Source organism: Triticum aestivum, chromosome 7D (genome assembly GCF_018294505.1).
Source record: "Triticum aestivum cultivar Chinese Spring chromosome 7D, IWGSC CS RefSeq v2.1, whole genome shotgun sequence".
NCBI classification, from domain to species: Eukaryota; Viridiplantae; Streptophyta; class Magnoliopsida; order Poales; family Poaceae; genus Triticum; species Triticum aestivum.
This window is the reverse complement of record NC_057814.1, coordinates 628490484-628509422: the sequence shown is the minus strand read 5'-3', so window position 1 is coordinate 628509422 and position 18939 is coordinate 628490484. Positions and strand designations below refer to the sequence as shown.

General features: G+C 45.6%; 1 protein-coding gene across 1 annotated transcript; it reads right to left on the bottom strand.

Moving 5' to 3' along the window:
* Positions 1-258: 258 nt before the first annotated feature.
* LOC123168230 (uncharacterized) lies at positions 259-2077 on the bottom strand. Its single transcript, XM_044586103.1, has 2 exons — positions 1906-2077; positions 259-1823 (listed from the first exon to the last, which is right to left on the bottom strand). Exons 1-2 carry the CDS (start codon positions 1965-1967, stop codon positions 611-613), a joined length of 1275 nt encoding a protein of 424 aa, XP_044442038.1. The 5' UTR covers positions 1968-2077; the 3' UTR covers positions 259-610.
* Between the last annotated feature and the right edge of the window lie 16862 nt (positions 2078-18939).

Below are 18939 nucleotides of genomic sequence, written 5' to 3'. Positions count from 1 at the left end.
GATCCAAGCACAGAGCGTTTGATGATGTTCTAAAAGGAACGAGCATCCAAAAAAGTGACATGTATTCATCCGAGTGTTACGCCAACAGATTGCAGCAAGGATTTTTTTTTTCAAACCATTGGCAGGAAAGAAAGGAAAATGATCTGCATCATCAGCATAATTTCACACACCATATCGTTAGCAGACAAGTGGTCGTTTACGAAATCACTGCAAATAAGATGCTTATAATTCCCATGGCTGCAAATACTGTAGAAGATAAAAGTTTAACCCTCAGCATGATGTTCGAGAAAAGTTTTCCTGCATGATAACCATTGTCCATGTCTTACATAATGATCATAGTACCTTAACACAAACGCTACACGAGGTTAAGCAATGCATGAAGGTAGAAGTTGACTAAACCAGAGACCAATACATATGGCAGAAAGTTTAGTGCAAATTTGGATAGCAGATCACAGAGAAATCAGTCAAATTCCCTCCATACTGAACCACCATTGCTCCAAACCAGAAAAACATGCATTCATCAGTCAGAGCAAATGAGAGCCAAATTCAAGCAGACATGGCAAGCACGCTGCCCCATAGAATGAAGAATTGACTCCGATCAGAGATCCACTTAGCAGTGCAGTGATAGTGACTCTGTGTACAACGGCACATAGGGCAGAAATAGCGGCTTGGCACCTCCAAGATAGGAGATCACTTTGACCTGCCGATTATCCATATTATAGCACATTAATGTGACACCCCCCGCAATGAAGAACAACGAGTTGCATTCTGGATGAATCGCAATGAAATCAAAATCCGCATCAAGCCATAAATCTGTCCATCCACATATGTCTGAAGTTTTAATGCTATGCTTCACTATCCATTCTTCGCTTTCATAGTTTTTCAGAACATAAACCACCAATCGAATGCCAACACCATGTTCATCCCTCTGAAAATTGGCAAAATGCAAGCAGCCCTGCGACTGCTGAATAAAACCATGAGCCAGACCAAAATCATCAGCCGGACCACCAGGAACCCTGAATAACATCTGCTGAACAAAACCATCAGCCAGACCAAAATCATCAACCTGACCACCAGGGACCCTGAATTTCATCCATGTTTCTCCCTTTGTGTCCACCGCAGCCACACAGTCGTGATATTCAAGGTCAAGGACACGAAAAAACAGAAGGCCGTCGAGAAAGACTGTTGCGGAGTGCCGACTAGCTCTGTTCCATCTCTTCTCCTTATAAATCCATTCTCCGGTTTCAGACGAATACACCGCCACTCCGCAAAGCTCAGTGTCCTGAGTATAATTCTGCTCAACTACCAGCTCAAACACATGGAAATGCGACGATAGAGCCGGGTCGAAGCCCAGAGATGTGGTGGCCACCTCGCTGCTGTCCTTGCAGGAGCTGGGCAACACGACCCACTTCTGGGTGGCGGGATTGCACACGACGTAATGGAACGCGCCAACCCCGTCGGAGACGTGGTAACATCGGCAGAGGAGGAGGCCGTTGCAGGAGTCCAGCAGATCGACGGGCAGGTGGTGGTTGGGCAGGAAGGTGAGGGAGGCGCCGAACGGAGGGCAGCGGTCCCCCGAGACGCTGGTGAAGCGGAAGGGCAGCTCCAGGAGCCGCTGCGCGGTGGTGCCGGCGCTGCTGCCGTAGAAGAAGCCGGCCAGGGTTTGGGGGAGCCGCTTGCGGTGGTCGGGGTGGTGGATGAGGCCGAACCAGTGCTTCGAGACGCTCTTGCAGCGGCAGAGTTCCTTGGCCGGGACGCGCGAGAGGATCTCCACGAGGATGTCGTCGATGAGCCTCCCGGCCGGCGGCCCGCTGGGGAGAGCCCTGCAGAAACACGGACGGAGGAGGAGGTCAGGGGATCAGATACGGAGGAGGAGGGGTTGATGGTGGTTGTTGCCGAGCGTACCGGGCGCGAATCGAAGCGCGGCCTTCCTCTCGCGGGGGAGAGCGGTCTCCCGCGGCGGACATGGCGACGGGCGGAAGCAATCCGGCGGCGGCGGCGGCAAGATGGAGGGGATTAGGGGAGTGTTTTTTTTTCTTTTAGGGGAAGGGATAGGGGAGAGAGAACTTTATTTAGGGGTAGGGGCGAATGGGCCGTGGGTGCGCCATTAAACGGGCTAACTGTATCAGACATCTCCTATGGGCTTAGCGAATGGGCCGTTGGTAGTTTTGCCCGTGGGTATGCGTACTTGTGGATATCCTACCTGAAAACAACGGATTTAAAATAAAGTCTCGCGAGGTTACCTAAGAATACCTGGAAAACAACGGACAAGAATTGAAGAGATTTTATTATACCCATAGGTAATGAATATTCATACCCACAAAATACGGGGGGAAACAAACAAACAATTACCGGAGGAAGGATGTTTTCATGCAATGCATGCGACACGCGGTGGTCGGTGTGGTTCATTCCGGATCTTCGGGCGGCAAGCCGGCTAATCTATTGATGAGGAGAGGCGATCCGACGATCAGAGACGCCGTGGGTGGTCCTCGTCGAGGAGGCCGTTGTCTGTGTGGTGGACTCTCGTGCGGGCAACTTTTTTGTACCATGTGTTGCGGTACACTTTCATGTCATGTGGCACAGCTTGGGGAGCCCATTGGGTGCACTATGAGACCTCCTCGGTCGATGCACATGGCGGCGATGCTGGAGTGGGGTTGATTAGCTCTACCAGGAGGATTGTTGAGCAAATCCCTTCACATTGGCACTTCGGCCTCCTCTCTCGCAACGCCCCGCGAGATACATTTCTTCCCAATTCGAGCGACGAGGTCGTCTGCAACGGCGACGGTGATACGAGAGGAGAAGCTGCGGAAGTTTTCAGGAGGATATGCTCGCAAGCTTGCTTGCCTTGGCAAGATCTTCTCCTAGTGCAATGACAAGGAGGCGATGAAGGATGTGTTGATGGAGGAAGAGGGAGAGATGTTATTCGGAAGGGAGGAGTGGAAGCACTAGCTGGATCCTGCTTTGGACTAGAAGATCCCCCGCATGGGGCACTGAAGTGCGTGGCGTTCACGTCGCTAACCACCGCACTACTGGCTCCGGTGAAGGGTCCGAGGGAGGTGGTGCTTGCGCTGCCATCCCCATGTTCGATCCATGCTCCGATTGTGATTTAGGAAGAGGCGGTGCCTCCATTGACGATGAAACGAAGGAAGGGGATACATGGCGGCCGATCTGCGAGGAGAGGTGGTTCTGCGCCGCTGCGTTTCACGCCAAAGGAGCGCTGCTCAGCATGCCTTGCAAAGAGCAAAAATTAGGAGTCACTCCGGCTACCAACCACTTCTGGTTGTTGGCAGGAGAGGATTGCTCCGGCGAGGAATTGGCTGGAGACTCGGATTGCTGTAATTCTATTGACATTTCTCGCCATTTTCATCTTACTGCACCTATGGATATAGGAATCCATGAATGTATCAATCGAAAACTTCGTCGGATCAGAAAAATTAATCATCAATCAAAAAATGATATAGAAAATTATGTCAAGAGTTTTTTTTCTTAAAAACAAGCAAACTGGCCCGCTCGATGTGCGGGCTAGAATTTTGTAAACTTTAATCATGAGAATGCATTTTTTTCTAAGTAGAATTGCAAACAAATATGATCATATTTCACAAGTATGAGCCTTTTGCAAACATAATTTTGTACTAGATATGTTTGGTTCTTCCATTGAGATAGCGGTCAAAGCACTTTGACCGGATGGTAATGGCACGGAATGGCATTTCTGTAAGTGCAACTAACGGCATGGGGGCAAAGGATTTGGGGTTGATTTGAGAACTTGTGTTCCCAATACACCTTATTTCCCCTCCAATGATTCCCCTACATCGGGCAAATATCATAATGCTATTATCGATAAGGCCCTAGTTAAAACGAGACCTTACATTCCAAGTGCAATTGACTTCTGTAGAATCCCATCTGTCTTTGTTAGTACTGAGGGACATGATGATTTTGCATTACATAGAGACAATAGAGGTGATATAGAACAAATTAATACGTGTAGTGCTAAATGCTACTTGGGTAGTAATAGGATCCTCAGTAATGTGCTTTTAGAGAAACTTTGACTACTTTGAAGAAAATGATCAAATGATAAGTCCAAATGAGGAAGCATGTGAAATTGTAGCAGATGGGCCTTTTCTGATATGCTCTCAAATTTCTCGTGGGCTAGTGGGGCATGTTAAGGGGTCTAATATAGCCCAACGAGACCCACACACTATCGCCGGGGTGGGTGGGAAGGGGTTGGTATATACCAACCCCCAAGGCCAGCCCTGGGGAGGGGCAGGGGGCTGTCGCCCCGGGCCCCCCACCAAGTATGTATGTGCAGGCTATGGCCTATGGGCTGATCCGTCTCCAACGTATTTATAATTTTTGATTGTTTCATGATGTTATATTATCATTTTTGGATGTTTTATATTCATTTTATAGCAACTTTATATCATTTTTTGAGACTAACATATTCACATAGTGACCCGGCAAAAAGAACCTATTCATATAGTGCCCAATGCCAGTTGTTGTTTTTTGCTTGTTTTCTTAGTTCGTAGAATATCAGTACCAAACAAAGTCCAAATGCCACGAAACTTCTTGGAGATTTTTTTTGTCCAGAAGACAACTTAGGAGCCAAGGAAGTGCACCAGGGGAGGCCCGTTGGGCCCACAAGACACCAGGGCGTGCCCTGATGGGATGTGGGGCCCACAGAGGTCCTCATCACCGCTTCTCAGCTATGTAAGTATCCAAATATTCCAGAAACCCTAGGGGAGTCGACAAAACACAATTCCAGCCGCCGCAAGTTCCAGAACCACGAGATCCAATCTAGAGCCTGATATGTCTCCAACGTATCTATAATTTTTGATTGTTCCATGCTATTATATTATCCATCTTGGATGTTTTATATGCATTTATATGCTATTTTATATGATTTTTGGGACTAATCTATTAACCTAGAGCCCAGTGCCAGTTTCTGTTTTTCCTTATTTTTGAGTTTTACAGAAAAGGAATACCAAACGAAGTCCAATTGACGTGCCAATTTGTAACGCCGGGATAATTATGCTACAGTGAACCTATGCTAATGATGCCACGTCACCTCCGTTACTGTTGCTAATCACGTGTTAGTTCAAAAAAAATCAAATTCAAAAATAAATTAGTGACAAACACCCAAAGTTTTCGAAAGTGGAAAGAAAAATGTTCGGACAGTGCCAAATATGGCATAGGTAATTATGGTGTAGAAGACACAATTTTATAAAATACTTAAATGCCCTAAATTAAATAAAACAGAAAAGGAAAAGAAATAAAAGAAAAGAAAATACTAAAGCAGAAGACAAAAGAAAAAAAGAGAAGAGGACCCCCCCCCCCCAACTGGACCAGACGGCCCAGCTCACAGCTAGGCCGGCCCACCTGGCCCATCCGGCCGACCCAGCCCGTTCCCCCGGTGGCTCTCTTCCTTTCCTTGTTCCCCCGACCAGGGTCGAAACAGGGGCGCGTCCCCGCCCGACCGCCTCGCCGGCACCGACGCCGGGGGGATAAGGCCGGCACGCCCCTGCCTCCTCGATCCCATCTCCCACTCACCCCCGCTCTCCCTCTCGGTCCCTGCGCCTCCCTTCCACTCAGATCCCCTCGCCGTTTCTCCTTCCCCACCGCATCCGAGCGCCACCACTGCCATGGCTCCGGCCTAGCCACGACCACCGTGCCCACCTCGCCACCCCACTGTGTCTCCAAGGGCCGCCGTCGTCTGCTGCTTCGACTGGTGCACCCCGTTGGAGTTCGGAGCCACCGCAACGCCCACGACGCCGCCGTCTTCCTCCTCTGCTCCGACGAGCTTCGCCGCCGCTCTTCACCAACTCCGGCGACGCCCCCTCTGCTGCTACTAAACCATTCACCGGCCTCCGTGTGTGCTGCTCAGTGAGCATCCGCATCCCCCCCCCCCGGTAGCTCGCTCCCCGCGCTGTTTCCGCCATGGCCGAAGCTCCTCGTCGCCGCCACACTAGCTGTAATCGCTGCCGTCGGTTTCGTGCCCGGCGAAGCACGGGAACGTGCTCAGGCCGTCACGCCGAAGCCGCCCGTGCCCTCCGCACATCCTCCCGACCCACCTTTCATCGGATCTGATCACGCCCGTACTCCGACGACCGCCACGGAGCTCGCCGTCGCCGATTTAGGCCATTTCCGGCCACGCCTATGCTACCATCGGGCGCGGCTTTGCGCCCCTGTTCGAACGAACCAAATTCCGGGCCCGGAGACCCCCCTGTCAACGTTTTTCCGGCGGATGCTGAGCTCCGGCCACCGCTCAGCTCGACGCTGGCGACATCTCCGACGACCTCGGGACGAACCGCCCACGCCACTAGATGCGCCTCTTCGCGCTCGTTCGAACGTGCCCATGCGCCCACGGATCTGTGCCTTGTGCGCTTTTTCCGGCGAACTCCGGCGGGTCAGTGCTACGTCTTGAGCTTGCGTTGGTTTTCCTTGAAGAGGAAAGGGTGATGCAGCAATAGTAGCGTAAGTACTTCCCTCAGTTTTTGAGAACCAAGGTATCAATCCAGTAGGAGGCTCCTCAGAAGTCCCACGCACCTACACAAACAAACAAGAACTCGCAACCAACGCAATAAAGGGGTTATCAATCCCTTCACGGCCACTTGCAAAAGTGAGATCTGATAGAGATAATATGATAAGATAAATATATTTTTGGTATTTTTGTGATATAGATTGGAAAAGTAAAGATGCAAATAAAGTAGATGGCAAACTTATATGATAAAAGATAGACCCGGGGGCCATAGGTTTCACTAGTGGCTTCTCTCAAGATAGCATAAGTATTACGGTGGATGAACAAATTACTGTCGAGCAATTGATAGAAAAGCGAATAATTATGAGATTATCTAGGCATGATCATGTATATAGGCATCACGTCCGTGACAAGTAGACCGAAACAATTCTGCATCTACTACTATTACTCCACACATCGACCGCTATCCAGCATGCATCTAGAGTATTAAGTTCATAAAGAATAGAGTAACGCATTAAGAAAGATGACATGATGTAGAGGGATAAACTCATGCAATATGATATAAACCCCATCTTTTTATCCTCGATGGCAACAATACAATACGTGCCTTGTTGCCCCTGCTGTCACTGGGAAGGGACACCGCAAGGTTGAACCCAAAGCTAAGCACTTCTCCCATTGCAAGAAAGATCAATCTAGTAGGCCAAACCAAACTGATAATTCGAAGAGACTTGCAAAGATAAATTAATCACACATAAAAGAATTCAGAGGAGATTCAAATATTTCTCATAGATAAACTTGATCATAAACCCACAATTCATCGGATCTCGACAAACACACCGCAAAAAGAGTTACATCGAATAGATCTCCAAGAAGATCGAGGAGAACTTTGTATTGAGATTCAAAGAGAGAGAAGAAGCCATCTAGCTAATAACTATGGACCCGAAGGTCTGTGGTAAACTACTCACAACTCATCGGAGGGGCTATGGTGTTGATGTAGAAGCCCTCCGTGATCGATCCCCCCTCCGGCGGAGCGCCGGCGAAGGCTCCAAGATGGGATCTCGCGGATACAGAAGGTTACGGCGGTGGAAATAGTTTTTCGTGGTCGCTTCTGATGCTTTCGGGGTACATGGGTATATATAGGAGGAAGAAGTAGGTCGGTGGACGCCCGAGGGGCCCACGAGATAGGGGGGCGCGCCCAGTAGGGGAGGGCGCGCCCTCCACCCTCGTGGACGCCTCGATTGTTTCTTGACTTGCACTCCAAGTCCTCTAGATCATGTTTGTTCCAAAAAGATCGCTCCCGAAGGTTTCATTCCGTTTGGACTTCGTTTGATATTCCTTTTCTTCGAAATACTGAAATAGGCAAAAAAAACAGCAATACGGGCTGGGCCTTCGGTTAGTAGGTCAGTCCCAAAAATGATATAAAAGTGTAAAGTAAAGCCCATAAACATCCAAAACAAGTAATATAATAGCATGGAACAATCAAAAATTAGAGATACGTTGGAGACGTATCAAGCATCCCCAAGCTTAATTCCTGCTCGTCCTCGAGTAGGTAAATGATAAAAACAGAATTTTTGATGTGGAATGCTACCTAGCATAATTCTCAATGTAATTTTCTTTATTGTGGCATGATTGTTCAGATCCAAATGATTCAAGATAAAAGCTTATAAAACATAAAAATAATAATACTTCGAAGCATACTAGCAAATAATCATGTCTTATCAAAATAGCATAGCCAAAGAAAGCTTGTCCCTACAAAATCATATAGTTAGGCCATGCTTCATTTTCATTACACAAAATACTCCCATCATGCACAACCCCGATGACGAGCCGAGCAATTGGTTCATACTTTTTAACGCGCTTCGGCTTTTTCCAACTCTTACGCAATACATGAGCGCAAGCCATGGACATAGCACTATGGTGGTATATGGTGGTGGTTGTGAAGACAAAAAGGGAGAAGATAGTCTCACATCAACTAGGCGTATCAACGGGCTATGGAGATGCCCATCAATAGATATCAATGTGAGTGAGTAGGGATTGCCATGCAACGGATGCACTAGAGCTATAAATGTATGAAAGCTCAACAAGAGAAACTAAGTGGGTGTGCATCCAACTCGCTTGCTCACGAAGACCTAGGGCATTTTGAGGAAGCCCATCATTGGAATATACAAGCCAAGTTCTATAATGAAAATTTCCACTAGTATATGAAAGTGATAACATAGGAGACTCTCTATCATGAAGATCATGGTGCTATTCCGAAGCACAAGTGTGGAAAAGAGATAGTAGCATTCTCCCTTCTCTCTTTTCCTCTCATTTTTTGGTGGGCTTCTTTGGCCTCTTTTTTTATTTGGGCTTCTTTGGCCTCTTTTATTTATTTTTAAAGTCCGGAGTCTCATCCCGACTTGTGGGGGAATCATAGTCTCCATCATCCTTTCCTCACTTGGGACAATGCTCTAAAAATGGAGATCATCACACTTTTATTGATTTACAACTCAAGAATTACAACTCAACACCTAGAACAAAATATGACTCTATATGAATGCCTCCGGCGGTGTACCGGGATGTGCAATGAATCAAGAGTGACATGTATGAAAAATTATGAGAGTGGCTTTGCCACAAATACGATGTCAACTACATGATCATGCAAAGAGCAATATGACAATGATGGAGTGTGTCATAATAAACGGAACGGTGGAAAGTTGCATGGCAATATATCTCGGAATGGCTATGGAAATGCCATAATAGGTAGGTATGGTGGCTGTTTTGAGGAAGGTAAATAATGGGTGAAAGATACCGGCGAAAGTTGCGCGGCATAATAGAGGCTAGCAAAGTGGAAGGGTACGTGTGCATATATCCATGGACTCACATTAGTCATAAAGAACTCATATACTTATTGCAAAAGTTTACTTAGCCCTCGAAGCAAAGTACTACTACGCATGCCCCTAGAGGGATAGATTGGTAGGAAAAGACCATCGCTCGTCCCCGACTGCCACTCATAAGGAAGACAATCAAAAGAGCACCTCATGCAACAAATTTGTCACACAACTTTTACCATACGTGCATGCTACGGGACTTGCCAACTTCAACACAAGTATTTCTCAATTTCATAATTACCCAACTAGCATGACTTTAGCATTACTACCTTTATATCTCAAAACAATTATCAAGCATCAAATTGATCTAGTGTTAAATGCACTTTCTATGATAGTTTTTATTATACTCAACTTGGATGCTCATCATTCTAGGACCAATTTTATAACCATAGAAAATACCATGCTGTTCTAAAAGACTCTCAAAATAATATAAGTGAAGCATGAGAGATCAACAATTTCTTCAAAATTAAGCCACCACCGTGCTCTACAAAATATAAGTGAAGCACTAGAGCAAAAACTATCTACCTCAAAAGATATAAGTGAAGCATATAGAGTGTTCTAATAAATTCTAATCAAGTGGGTTTCTCCCAAAAGGTGTGTGCAGCAAGGATGATTGTGGTGATATAAAAAGCAAAGACTAATATCATACAAGACGCTCCAAGCAAAACACATATCATATGGTGAATAAAAATATGGATCCAAGTAAAGTTACCGATAAACGAAGACGAAAGAGGGGATGCCTTCCCGGGGCATCCCCAAGCTTAGGATTTTGGCTATTCTTGAATATCTTGTGGTGCCATGGGCATCCCCAAGCTTAGTCTCTTGCCACTCCTTATTCCATAGTACATCAAATCTTTACCCAAAACTTGAAAACTTCACAACACAAAACTCAACAGAAATCTCGTAAGCTCCGTTAGCGAAAGAAAACAAAACACCACTTCAAGGTACTGTAATGAACTCATTCTTTATTTATATTGGTGTTAAACCTACTGTATTCCAACTTCTCTATGGTTTATAAACTATTTTACTAGCCATAGATTCATCAAAATAAGCAAACAACACACGAAAAACAGAATCTGTCAAAAACAGAACAGTCTGTAGTAATCTGTAACTAACGCAAACTTCTGGAACTCAAAAACTTCTACCAAAATAGCACGACCTAGATAATTTGTTTATTGATATACTGCAATTGGAATCAGTATTTTATCACGTTCTGGTGATTTTAAACAATTGTTTTCGTGAACAGAAAGTTTCTGGAATTTTCAGCAAGATCAAATAGTTGTCATCCAAGAAGATCCTATAGGTTTAACTTGGCACAAACACTAATTAAAACATAAAAACACATTTAAACAGAAGGTAGATGATAAATTTATTACTAAACAGAGCAAAAAAAACAAAAAAAATTGGGTTGCCTCCCAACTGCGCTATCGTTTAACGCCCCTAGCTAGGCATAAAAGGGAGGATAGATCTAAGTAGTGCCATCTTTGGCACTCAATTCATAAGTGGCTCGCATTATAGATTCATAAGGTAATTTAACTTTCTTTCTTGGAAAGTGCTCCATGCCCTTCCTTAATGGGAATTGAAATCTAATATTCCCTTCCTTCATATCAATAATTGCACCAATTGTTCTAAGGAAAGGTCTACCAAGAATAATAGGACAAGAAAGATTGCAATCTATATCAAGAACGATAAAATCTACGGGCACCAAATTCCTATTTACAATTATAAGAACATCATTGATTCTTCCCATAGGCTTTTTAATGGTGGAATCCGCAAGGTGCAAATTTAAAGAACAATCATCAAGATCATGGAAACCTAGAATATCGCATAAAGTTTTCGGAATCATGGAAACACTAGCACCCAAATCACACAAAGCATAGCACTCATGATCTTTAATTTTAATCTTTATAGTAGGTTCCCACTCATCATAAAGTTTTCTAGGTATGGAAACTTCCAAATTAAGTTTTTCATCATAAGATTGCATCAAGGCATCAACAATATGTTTGGTAAAAGCTTTATTTTGACTATAAGCATGAGGAGAATTCACAACGGATTGCAACAAGGAAATACAATCTTTTAAAGAACAATTATCATAATTAAATTCCTTAAAATCCAAGATAGTGGGTTCAATGCTATTTAAAGTCTTGACCTCTTCGATCCCACTTTTACCAAATTTAGCATCAAGATCTAAAAACTCCGAATCATTGGGACGCCTTTTAACTAAAGTTGACTCATCTCCAGTCCCATCATTATCAAGATTCATATTGCAAAACAAAGATCTAATAGGGGACACATCAATAGCTTTAAGATCTTCATCATTATTTTCATCCAACTTTTCTGGTTTGGCAGCCATCTCATTGACTAAGGTAGCTTGCTTATCAGAAATTTGGGCCATAGATTTTTCAAGATGAGTAATTCGAGAGCTTAAACCGTAAAATTCTTTAGACATATCATCAACCTCTTTGTTCATAAACCCCATAAAACCTTTTTGTTCTTTTAGATCCTTTCTGAAGAAATTATTGTGCTCAAATTGTAAAGTCATAAAACTTCTAACGTTTGATTCAATCTCTTCTAATCTTCTAAGATGAAGGTCGGAGTTTTTAGGCAAAGCCATAAGGGCAAACAGGCACAAGCAAGCAAAAAGGCAAGAGAAAAAGAAGAGGAGATTGGGAAAGAGAGGGCGAATAAAACGGCAAGGGTGAAGTGGGGGAGAGGAAAACGAGAGGCAAATGGAAAATAATGTAAATGCGAGGGAGATGAGTTTGTGATGGGTACTTGGTATGTCTTGACTTGAGCGAAGACCTCCCCGGCAACGGCGCCAGAAATCCTTCTTGCTACGTCTTGAGCTTGTGTTGGTTTTCCTTGAAGAGGAAAGGGTGATGCAACAATAGTAGCGTAAGTATTTCCCTCAGTTTTTGAGAACCAAGGTATCAATCCAGTAGGAGGCTCCTCAAAAGTCCCACGCACCTACACAAACAAACAAGAACTCGCAACCAACGCAATAAAGGGGTTGTCAATCCCTTCACGGCCACTTGCGAAAGTGTGATCTGATAGAGATAATATGATAAGATAAATATATTTTTGGTATTTTTGTGATATAGATTGGAAAAGTAAAGATGCAAATAAAAGTAGATGGCAAACTTATATGATAAAAGATAGACCCGGGGGCCATAGTTTCACTAGTGGATTCTCTCAAGATAGCATAAGTATTACGGTGGGTGAACAAATTACTGTCGAGCAATTGATAGAAAAGCGAATAATTATGAGATTATCTAGGCATGATCATGTATATAGGCATCACGTCCGTGACAAGTAGACCGAAACGATTCTGCATCTAATACTATTACTCCACACATCGACCGCTATCCAGCATGCATCTAGAGTATTAAGTTCATAAAGAACAGAGTAACGCATTAAGAAAGATGACATGATGTAGAGGGATAAACTCATGCAATATGATATAAACCCCATCTTTTTATCCTCGATGGCAACAATACAATACGTGCCTTGCTGCCCCTGCTGTCACTGGGAAAGGACACCGCAAGATTGAACCCAAAGCTAAGCACTTCTCCCATTGCAAGAAACATCAATCTAGTAGGCCAAACCAAACTGATAATTCAAAGAGACTTGCAAAGATAACTTAATCACACATAAAAGAATTCAGAGGAGATTCAAATATTTCTCATAGATAAACTTGATCATAAACCCACAATTCATCGGATCTCGACAAACACACCGCAAAAAGAGTTACATCGAATAGATCTCCAAGAAGATCGAGGAGAACTTTGTATTGAGACTCAAAGACAGAGAAGAAGCCATCTAGCTAATAACTATGGACCCGAAGGTCTGTGGTAAACTACTCACAACTCATCGGAGGGGCTATGGTGTTGATGTAGAAGCCCTCCGTGATCGATTCCCCCTCCGGCGGAGCACCGACGAAGGCTCCAAGATGGGATCTCGCGGATACAGAAGGTTACGGCTGTGGAAATAGTTTTTCGTGGTCGTTTCTGATGTTTTCGGGGTACATGGGTATATAGGAGGCAGAAGTAGGTCGGTGGACGCCCGAGGAGCCCACAAGATAGGGGGGCACGCCTAGTAGGGGAGGGCGCGCCCTCCACCGTTGTGGCCGCCACGATTGTTTCTTGACTTGCACTCCAAGTCCTCTGGATCACGTTTGTTCCAAAAAGATCGCTTCCGAAGGTTTCATTCCGTTTGGACTCCGTTTGATATTCCTTTTCTTTGAAATACTGAAATAGGAAAAAAAACAGCAATACGGGCTAGGCCTCCGGTTAGTAGGTTAGTCCCAAAATGATATAAAAGTGTAAAGTAAAGCCCATAAACATCCAAAACAAGTAATATATAATAGCATGGAACAATCAAAAATTATAGATACGTTGGAGACGTATCAGTCAGCGCCGTGTATTTGGTCGCCGACGGCCAGAGCCGGCCGGGCTGACCTGGCCATGGAGGGGCCCACCCCCTGTGTCACTGCCTGTGGGCCTAGGGGCCCCAACTGGCCACGTTGACCGAAGTCAACAACGCTGACGTGGCTCACCTGTGTCTATGACATGCGGCCCCACGCCATAAACAAATAAAAATAAATAGATAAATTTCTAATTAATTAAACTAGTTAATTAAAACCTTAATCTCTCACGGACTACTAGGCCCCACCCACTAATTAGGTTAATTAGATTAAACCAACCCTGTTTAGTTAGTTCAGTCAATGACACGTGGTTCCCACTGGACCCACAGGTCAGATTTGACCCAGTCAACCACACTGTTGACCTCAACATTGCATCGTGATGACATCATCAGACACTATTCTGGATAATGTTAGAATTAAATAGATAAATAAATTTAGAAAATTATTAAAACTTTAGAAAACCATAGAAAATAAACCGTAGCTCAGATGAAAATGTTTTCTACATGAAAGTTGCTCAGAACGACGAGACGAATCCGAATAAGTAGCCCGTTCGTCCGCCACACATCCCTAGCATATCGAACACGCAACTTTCCCCCTCCAGTTCATCTGTCCGAAAATGCGAAACACCGAGAATACTTTCCCGGGTGTTTTCCCCCTTCGCCGGTATCACCTCCTACCGCGTTAGGGAACATCTAGCACCTCATTGTCATGTCATGCATCGTCATGCTTATGTTTGCATTGTATTTACTGTTTCTTCCCCCTCTTCTCTCCGGTAGACTACGACACCGACGCTGCTGCTGCCCCGTTCGACTATGGTGTTGACGACCCCTCCTTCTCGGCTGAGCTTCCAGGCAAGCCCCCCCCCCTTGATCACCAGATATCGCCTATTCTACTCTCTACTGCTTGCATTAGAGTAGTGTAGCATGTTACTGCTTTCCGTTAATCCTATCCTGATGCATAGCTTGTCCTTGCTACTACTGTTGTCACCTTTACCTGCAATCCTACATGCTTAGTATAGGATGCTAGTATTCCATCTGTGGCCCTACATTCTTGTCCGTCTGCCATGCTATACTATCGGGCCGTGATCACTCGGGAGGTGATCACGGGTATATACTTATATACATAAGATATATGATACCTGTGGTGACTAAAGTCGGGTCGGCTCGTAGGAGTACCCGTGAGTGGATCTTTGTGGCGGAGCGACATGGCAGGTTGAGACCACCTAGGAGAGAGGTGGGCCTGGCCCTGGTCGGCGTCCGTGGTTACTTCATAATAACATGCTTAACGAGATCTTCGTATTTGATCTGAGTCTGGCCACTGGCCTATACGCACTAACCAACTACACGGGAACAGTTATGGGCACTCGACGTCGTGGTATCAGCCGAAGCCTTCGTGACGTCAGCGACTGAGCGGCGCGCGCCGGATTGGACCGTAAGCCTGCGCTTGTATTAAGGGGGCTAGGTCTACTTCCGGCCGCGTTCGCAACGTGCAGGTGTGCAAAGGGCAATGGGCCCAGACCCCTGCGCCATAGGATTTAGACCGGGGTGCTGACCTCTCTGTTGTGCCTAGGTAGGGCTGTGATGTGTTGATCTTCCGAGGCCGGGCATGACCCAGGAAAGTGTGTCCGGCCAAATGGGATCAAGCGTGTTGGGTAATGTGGTGCACCCCTGCAGGGAAGTTTATCTATTCGAATAGTCGTGATCTTCGGTAACAGGACGACCCAGAGTTGTACCTTGACCTTATGACAACTAGAACTGGATACTTAATAAAACACACCCTTCCAAGTGCCAGATACAACCCGGTGATCGCTCTCTAAGGGTGTGTTTGGTTCGGGAACGAAGTGGAATGGAATGGCATGGTTCCATTCCACTAGATGGGTCGGTTCCGTTCGTGTGTTTGGTAGGGGCAATTTAAAGGAATGGAATGGTTACATTTTGGTGTTTGGTTTCATAGATGGAATGAAATGGACTTATTCATCTCTCCACTTGTGTTCTTGTGATTATGTACAATATATTGAACTTTGGCATCAAACACGAACAAGACACATATATAGTGGCACAAAAATAATCAATAGAACAATTCTTTGAATTATATAAATGATGGTTATATGCCCAAAACAAGTGTCCAGATCCAAGCAGCTAGTATCAGTGTAGAGCGGATGATCTTGTAGTACTAATCAGCCATCAGCAACACTTTGCCTCAAAACTTCATCACGTTTTCTGTCATCTGCATTCTGCACACAAAATATCAAATTCAGAGGGAGCACAGCAAGCAACAGCAGTATAGCAGCACGACACACAACAACAGTAGAAGCAGCAAGTGTAGGCCACGAGCAGCAAGGGCCGGCCACGAGCACGACGCACGCAAGAGAAAACAGCAGCTCCATGGCGCGGGGTCCGACGGCGGCAGGAGAGAGAGGACCTACAGGCTACCATAGATGGCCGACGCCGTCGCTGGACCTAGACGGGTCCGACGAGAAGGGGAGGGGACGCCGGCGCTTGTTGCTGCCTGCCGGCGGTGAGGCCAGGAGCACGACTTGGAATCGATCCACCGCTGCCTTTTCCTGCTTGCCGCTGCTCGCCTCCTTCCGGCGCTGCCTCCCAGTGCCTGCTAGATGTGAGGGAGAGACGAGAGACGGAGACACGCGAGCGAGCCGTTCCGCGTGGTCCGCCCGATTTCGAGGAATCACTCGGTTCGGCATAAAGGGGGAATATGCCGTTCCCTGGAATCGGTGGATTCCTCTTCCTTGGACGAACCAAACACTGGAACGGGCCTCCGGAACGGAATCGACCCATTACATTCTACTTGGTGACCTCAACCAAACACACCCTAACAGGGCAACGAGGGGAGGATCACCGGGTAGGATTATGCTATGCGATGATACTTGGTGAACTTACCATCTACTCTCTTCTACATGCTGCAAGATGGAGGCTGCCAGAAGCGTAGTCTTCGACAGGACTGGCTATCCCCCTCTTATTCTGGCATTCTGCAGTTCAGTCCACCGATATGGCCCCTTTATACATATACCCATGCAATGTAGTGTAGGTCCTTGCTTGCGAGTACTTTGGATGAGTACTCATGGTTGCTTTTCTCCCCCTTTCCCCCCTTTCCTTTCTTCCTGGTTGTCGCAACCAGATGCTGGAGCCTAGGAGCCAGACACCACCTTCGACGACGACTCCTACTACACAGGAGGTGCCTACTACTACGTGCAGGCCGCTGACGATGACCAGGAGTAGTTTAGGAGGATCCCAGGCAGGAGGCCCGCGCCTCTTTCGATCTGTATCCCAGTTTGTGCTAGCCTTCTTAAGGCAAACTTGTTTACCTTATGTCTGTACTCAGATATTGTTGCTTTCGCTGACTCGTCTATGATCGAGCACTTGTATTCGAGTCCTCGAGGCCCCTGGCTTGTATTATGATGCTTGTATGACTTATTTTATTTTAGAGTTGTGTTGTGATATCTTCCCGTGAGTCCCTGATCTTGATTGTACACGTTTGCGTGTATGATTAGTGCACGATTGAATCGGGGGCGTCACACAATTTTTGATAATTTGTTATGGACCAAAAGAAGCCCCCGAAGTAAAAGAGTTGGGCCAGAAGAGTCCCGAGCCATCCACGAGGGTCAAGGGCGCCCTACCCCCCTGGGCGCTCCCCCTATCTCGTGGATGACTCGGAGACCCCCCCTGACGTGAGATCGACGCCAAAAATTCCTATAAATACAAAAACCACCGAAAAGAAACCTAGATCGGGAGTTCCGCCGCCGCAAGCCTCTGTAGCCACCAAAAACCAATCGGGACCCTTTTCCCGCACCCTGCCGGAGGGGGGATCCGTCACCGGTGGCCATCTTCATCATCTCGGCGCTCTCCATGACGAGGAGGGAGTAGTTCACCCTCGGCGCTGAGGGTATGTACCAGTAGCTATGTGTTTGATCTCTCTCTCTCTCTCGTGTTCTTGATTTGGCACGATCTTGATGTACAGCGAGCTTTGCTGCTATAGTTGGATCTTATGATGTTTCTCTCCCTCTATCTTCTTGTAATGGATTGAGTTTTCCCTTTGAAGTTATCTTATCGGATTGAGTCTATAAGGATTTGAGAACACTTGATGTATGTCTTGCGTGGGATACCCGTGGTGACAATGGGGTATTCTATTGATCCACTTGATGTATGTTTTGGTGATCAACTTGCGGGTTCCGTGACCTTGGGAATCTATGCATAGGGGTTGGCACACGTTTTCGTCTTAACTCTCCGGTAGAAACTTTGGGGCACTCTTTTAAGTACTTTGTGTTGGTTTGAATAGATGATTATGAGATTGTGTGATGCATATTGTATAATCATACCCCCGGATACTTGAGGGGACATTGGAGTATCTAGGTGACATTAGGGTTTTGGTTGATTTGTGTCTTAAGGTGTTATTTTACTATGAACTCTAGGGCTGTTTGTGACACTTATAGGAATAGCCCAATGGATTGATCGGAAAGAATAACTTTGAGGTGGTTTCGTACCCTACAATAATCTCTTCGTTTGTTCTCCGCTATTAGTGACTTTGGAGTGACTCTTTGTTGCATGTTGAGGGATTGTTATATGATCCAATTATGTTTTTGTTGTTGAGAGAAGTTGCACTAGTGAAAGTATGAACGCTATGCCTTGTTTCGAAGCATTGCAATACCGTTTGTGCTCACTTTTATCATTAGTTACCTTGCTCTTTTTATAATTTCAGATTACAAAAACCTATATCTACCATCCATATTGCACTTGTATCACCATCTCTTCGCCGAACTAGTGCACCTATACAATTTACCATTGTATTGGGTGTGTTGGGGACACAAGAGACTCTTCGTTATTTGGTTGCAGGGTTGTTTGAGAGAGACCATCTTCATCCTACACCTCCCACGGATTGATAAACCTTAGGTCATCCACTTGAGAGAAATTTGCTATTGTCCTACAAACCTCTGCACTTGGAGGCCCGACAACGTCTACAAGAAGAAGGTTGCGTAATAGACATCAAGCTCTTTTCTGGCGCCGTTGTCAGGGAGGTTAGTGCTTGAAGGTATATCTTTAGATCTTGCAATCGAATCTTTTAGTTTCTTGTGTTATCACTAGTTTAGTATATAAAACAAAACTACAAAAAAATGGAATCGAGGGTGCCTCGTATGCTTCATCTTTTTTATATCTTTCGTG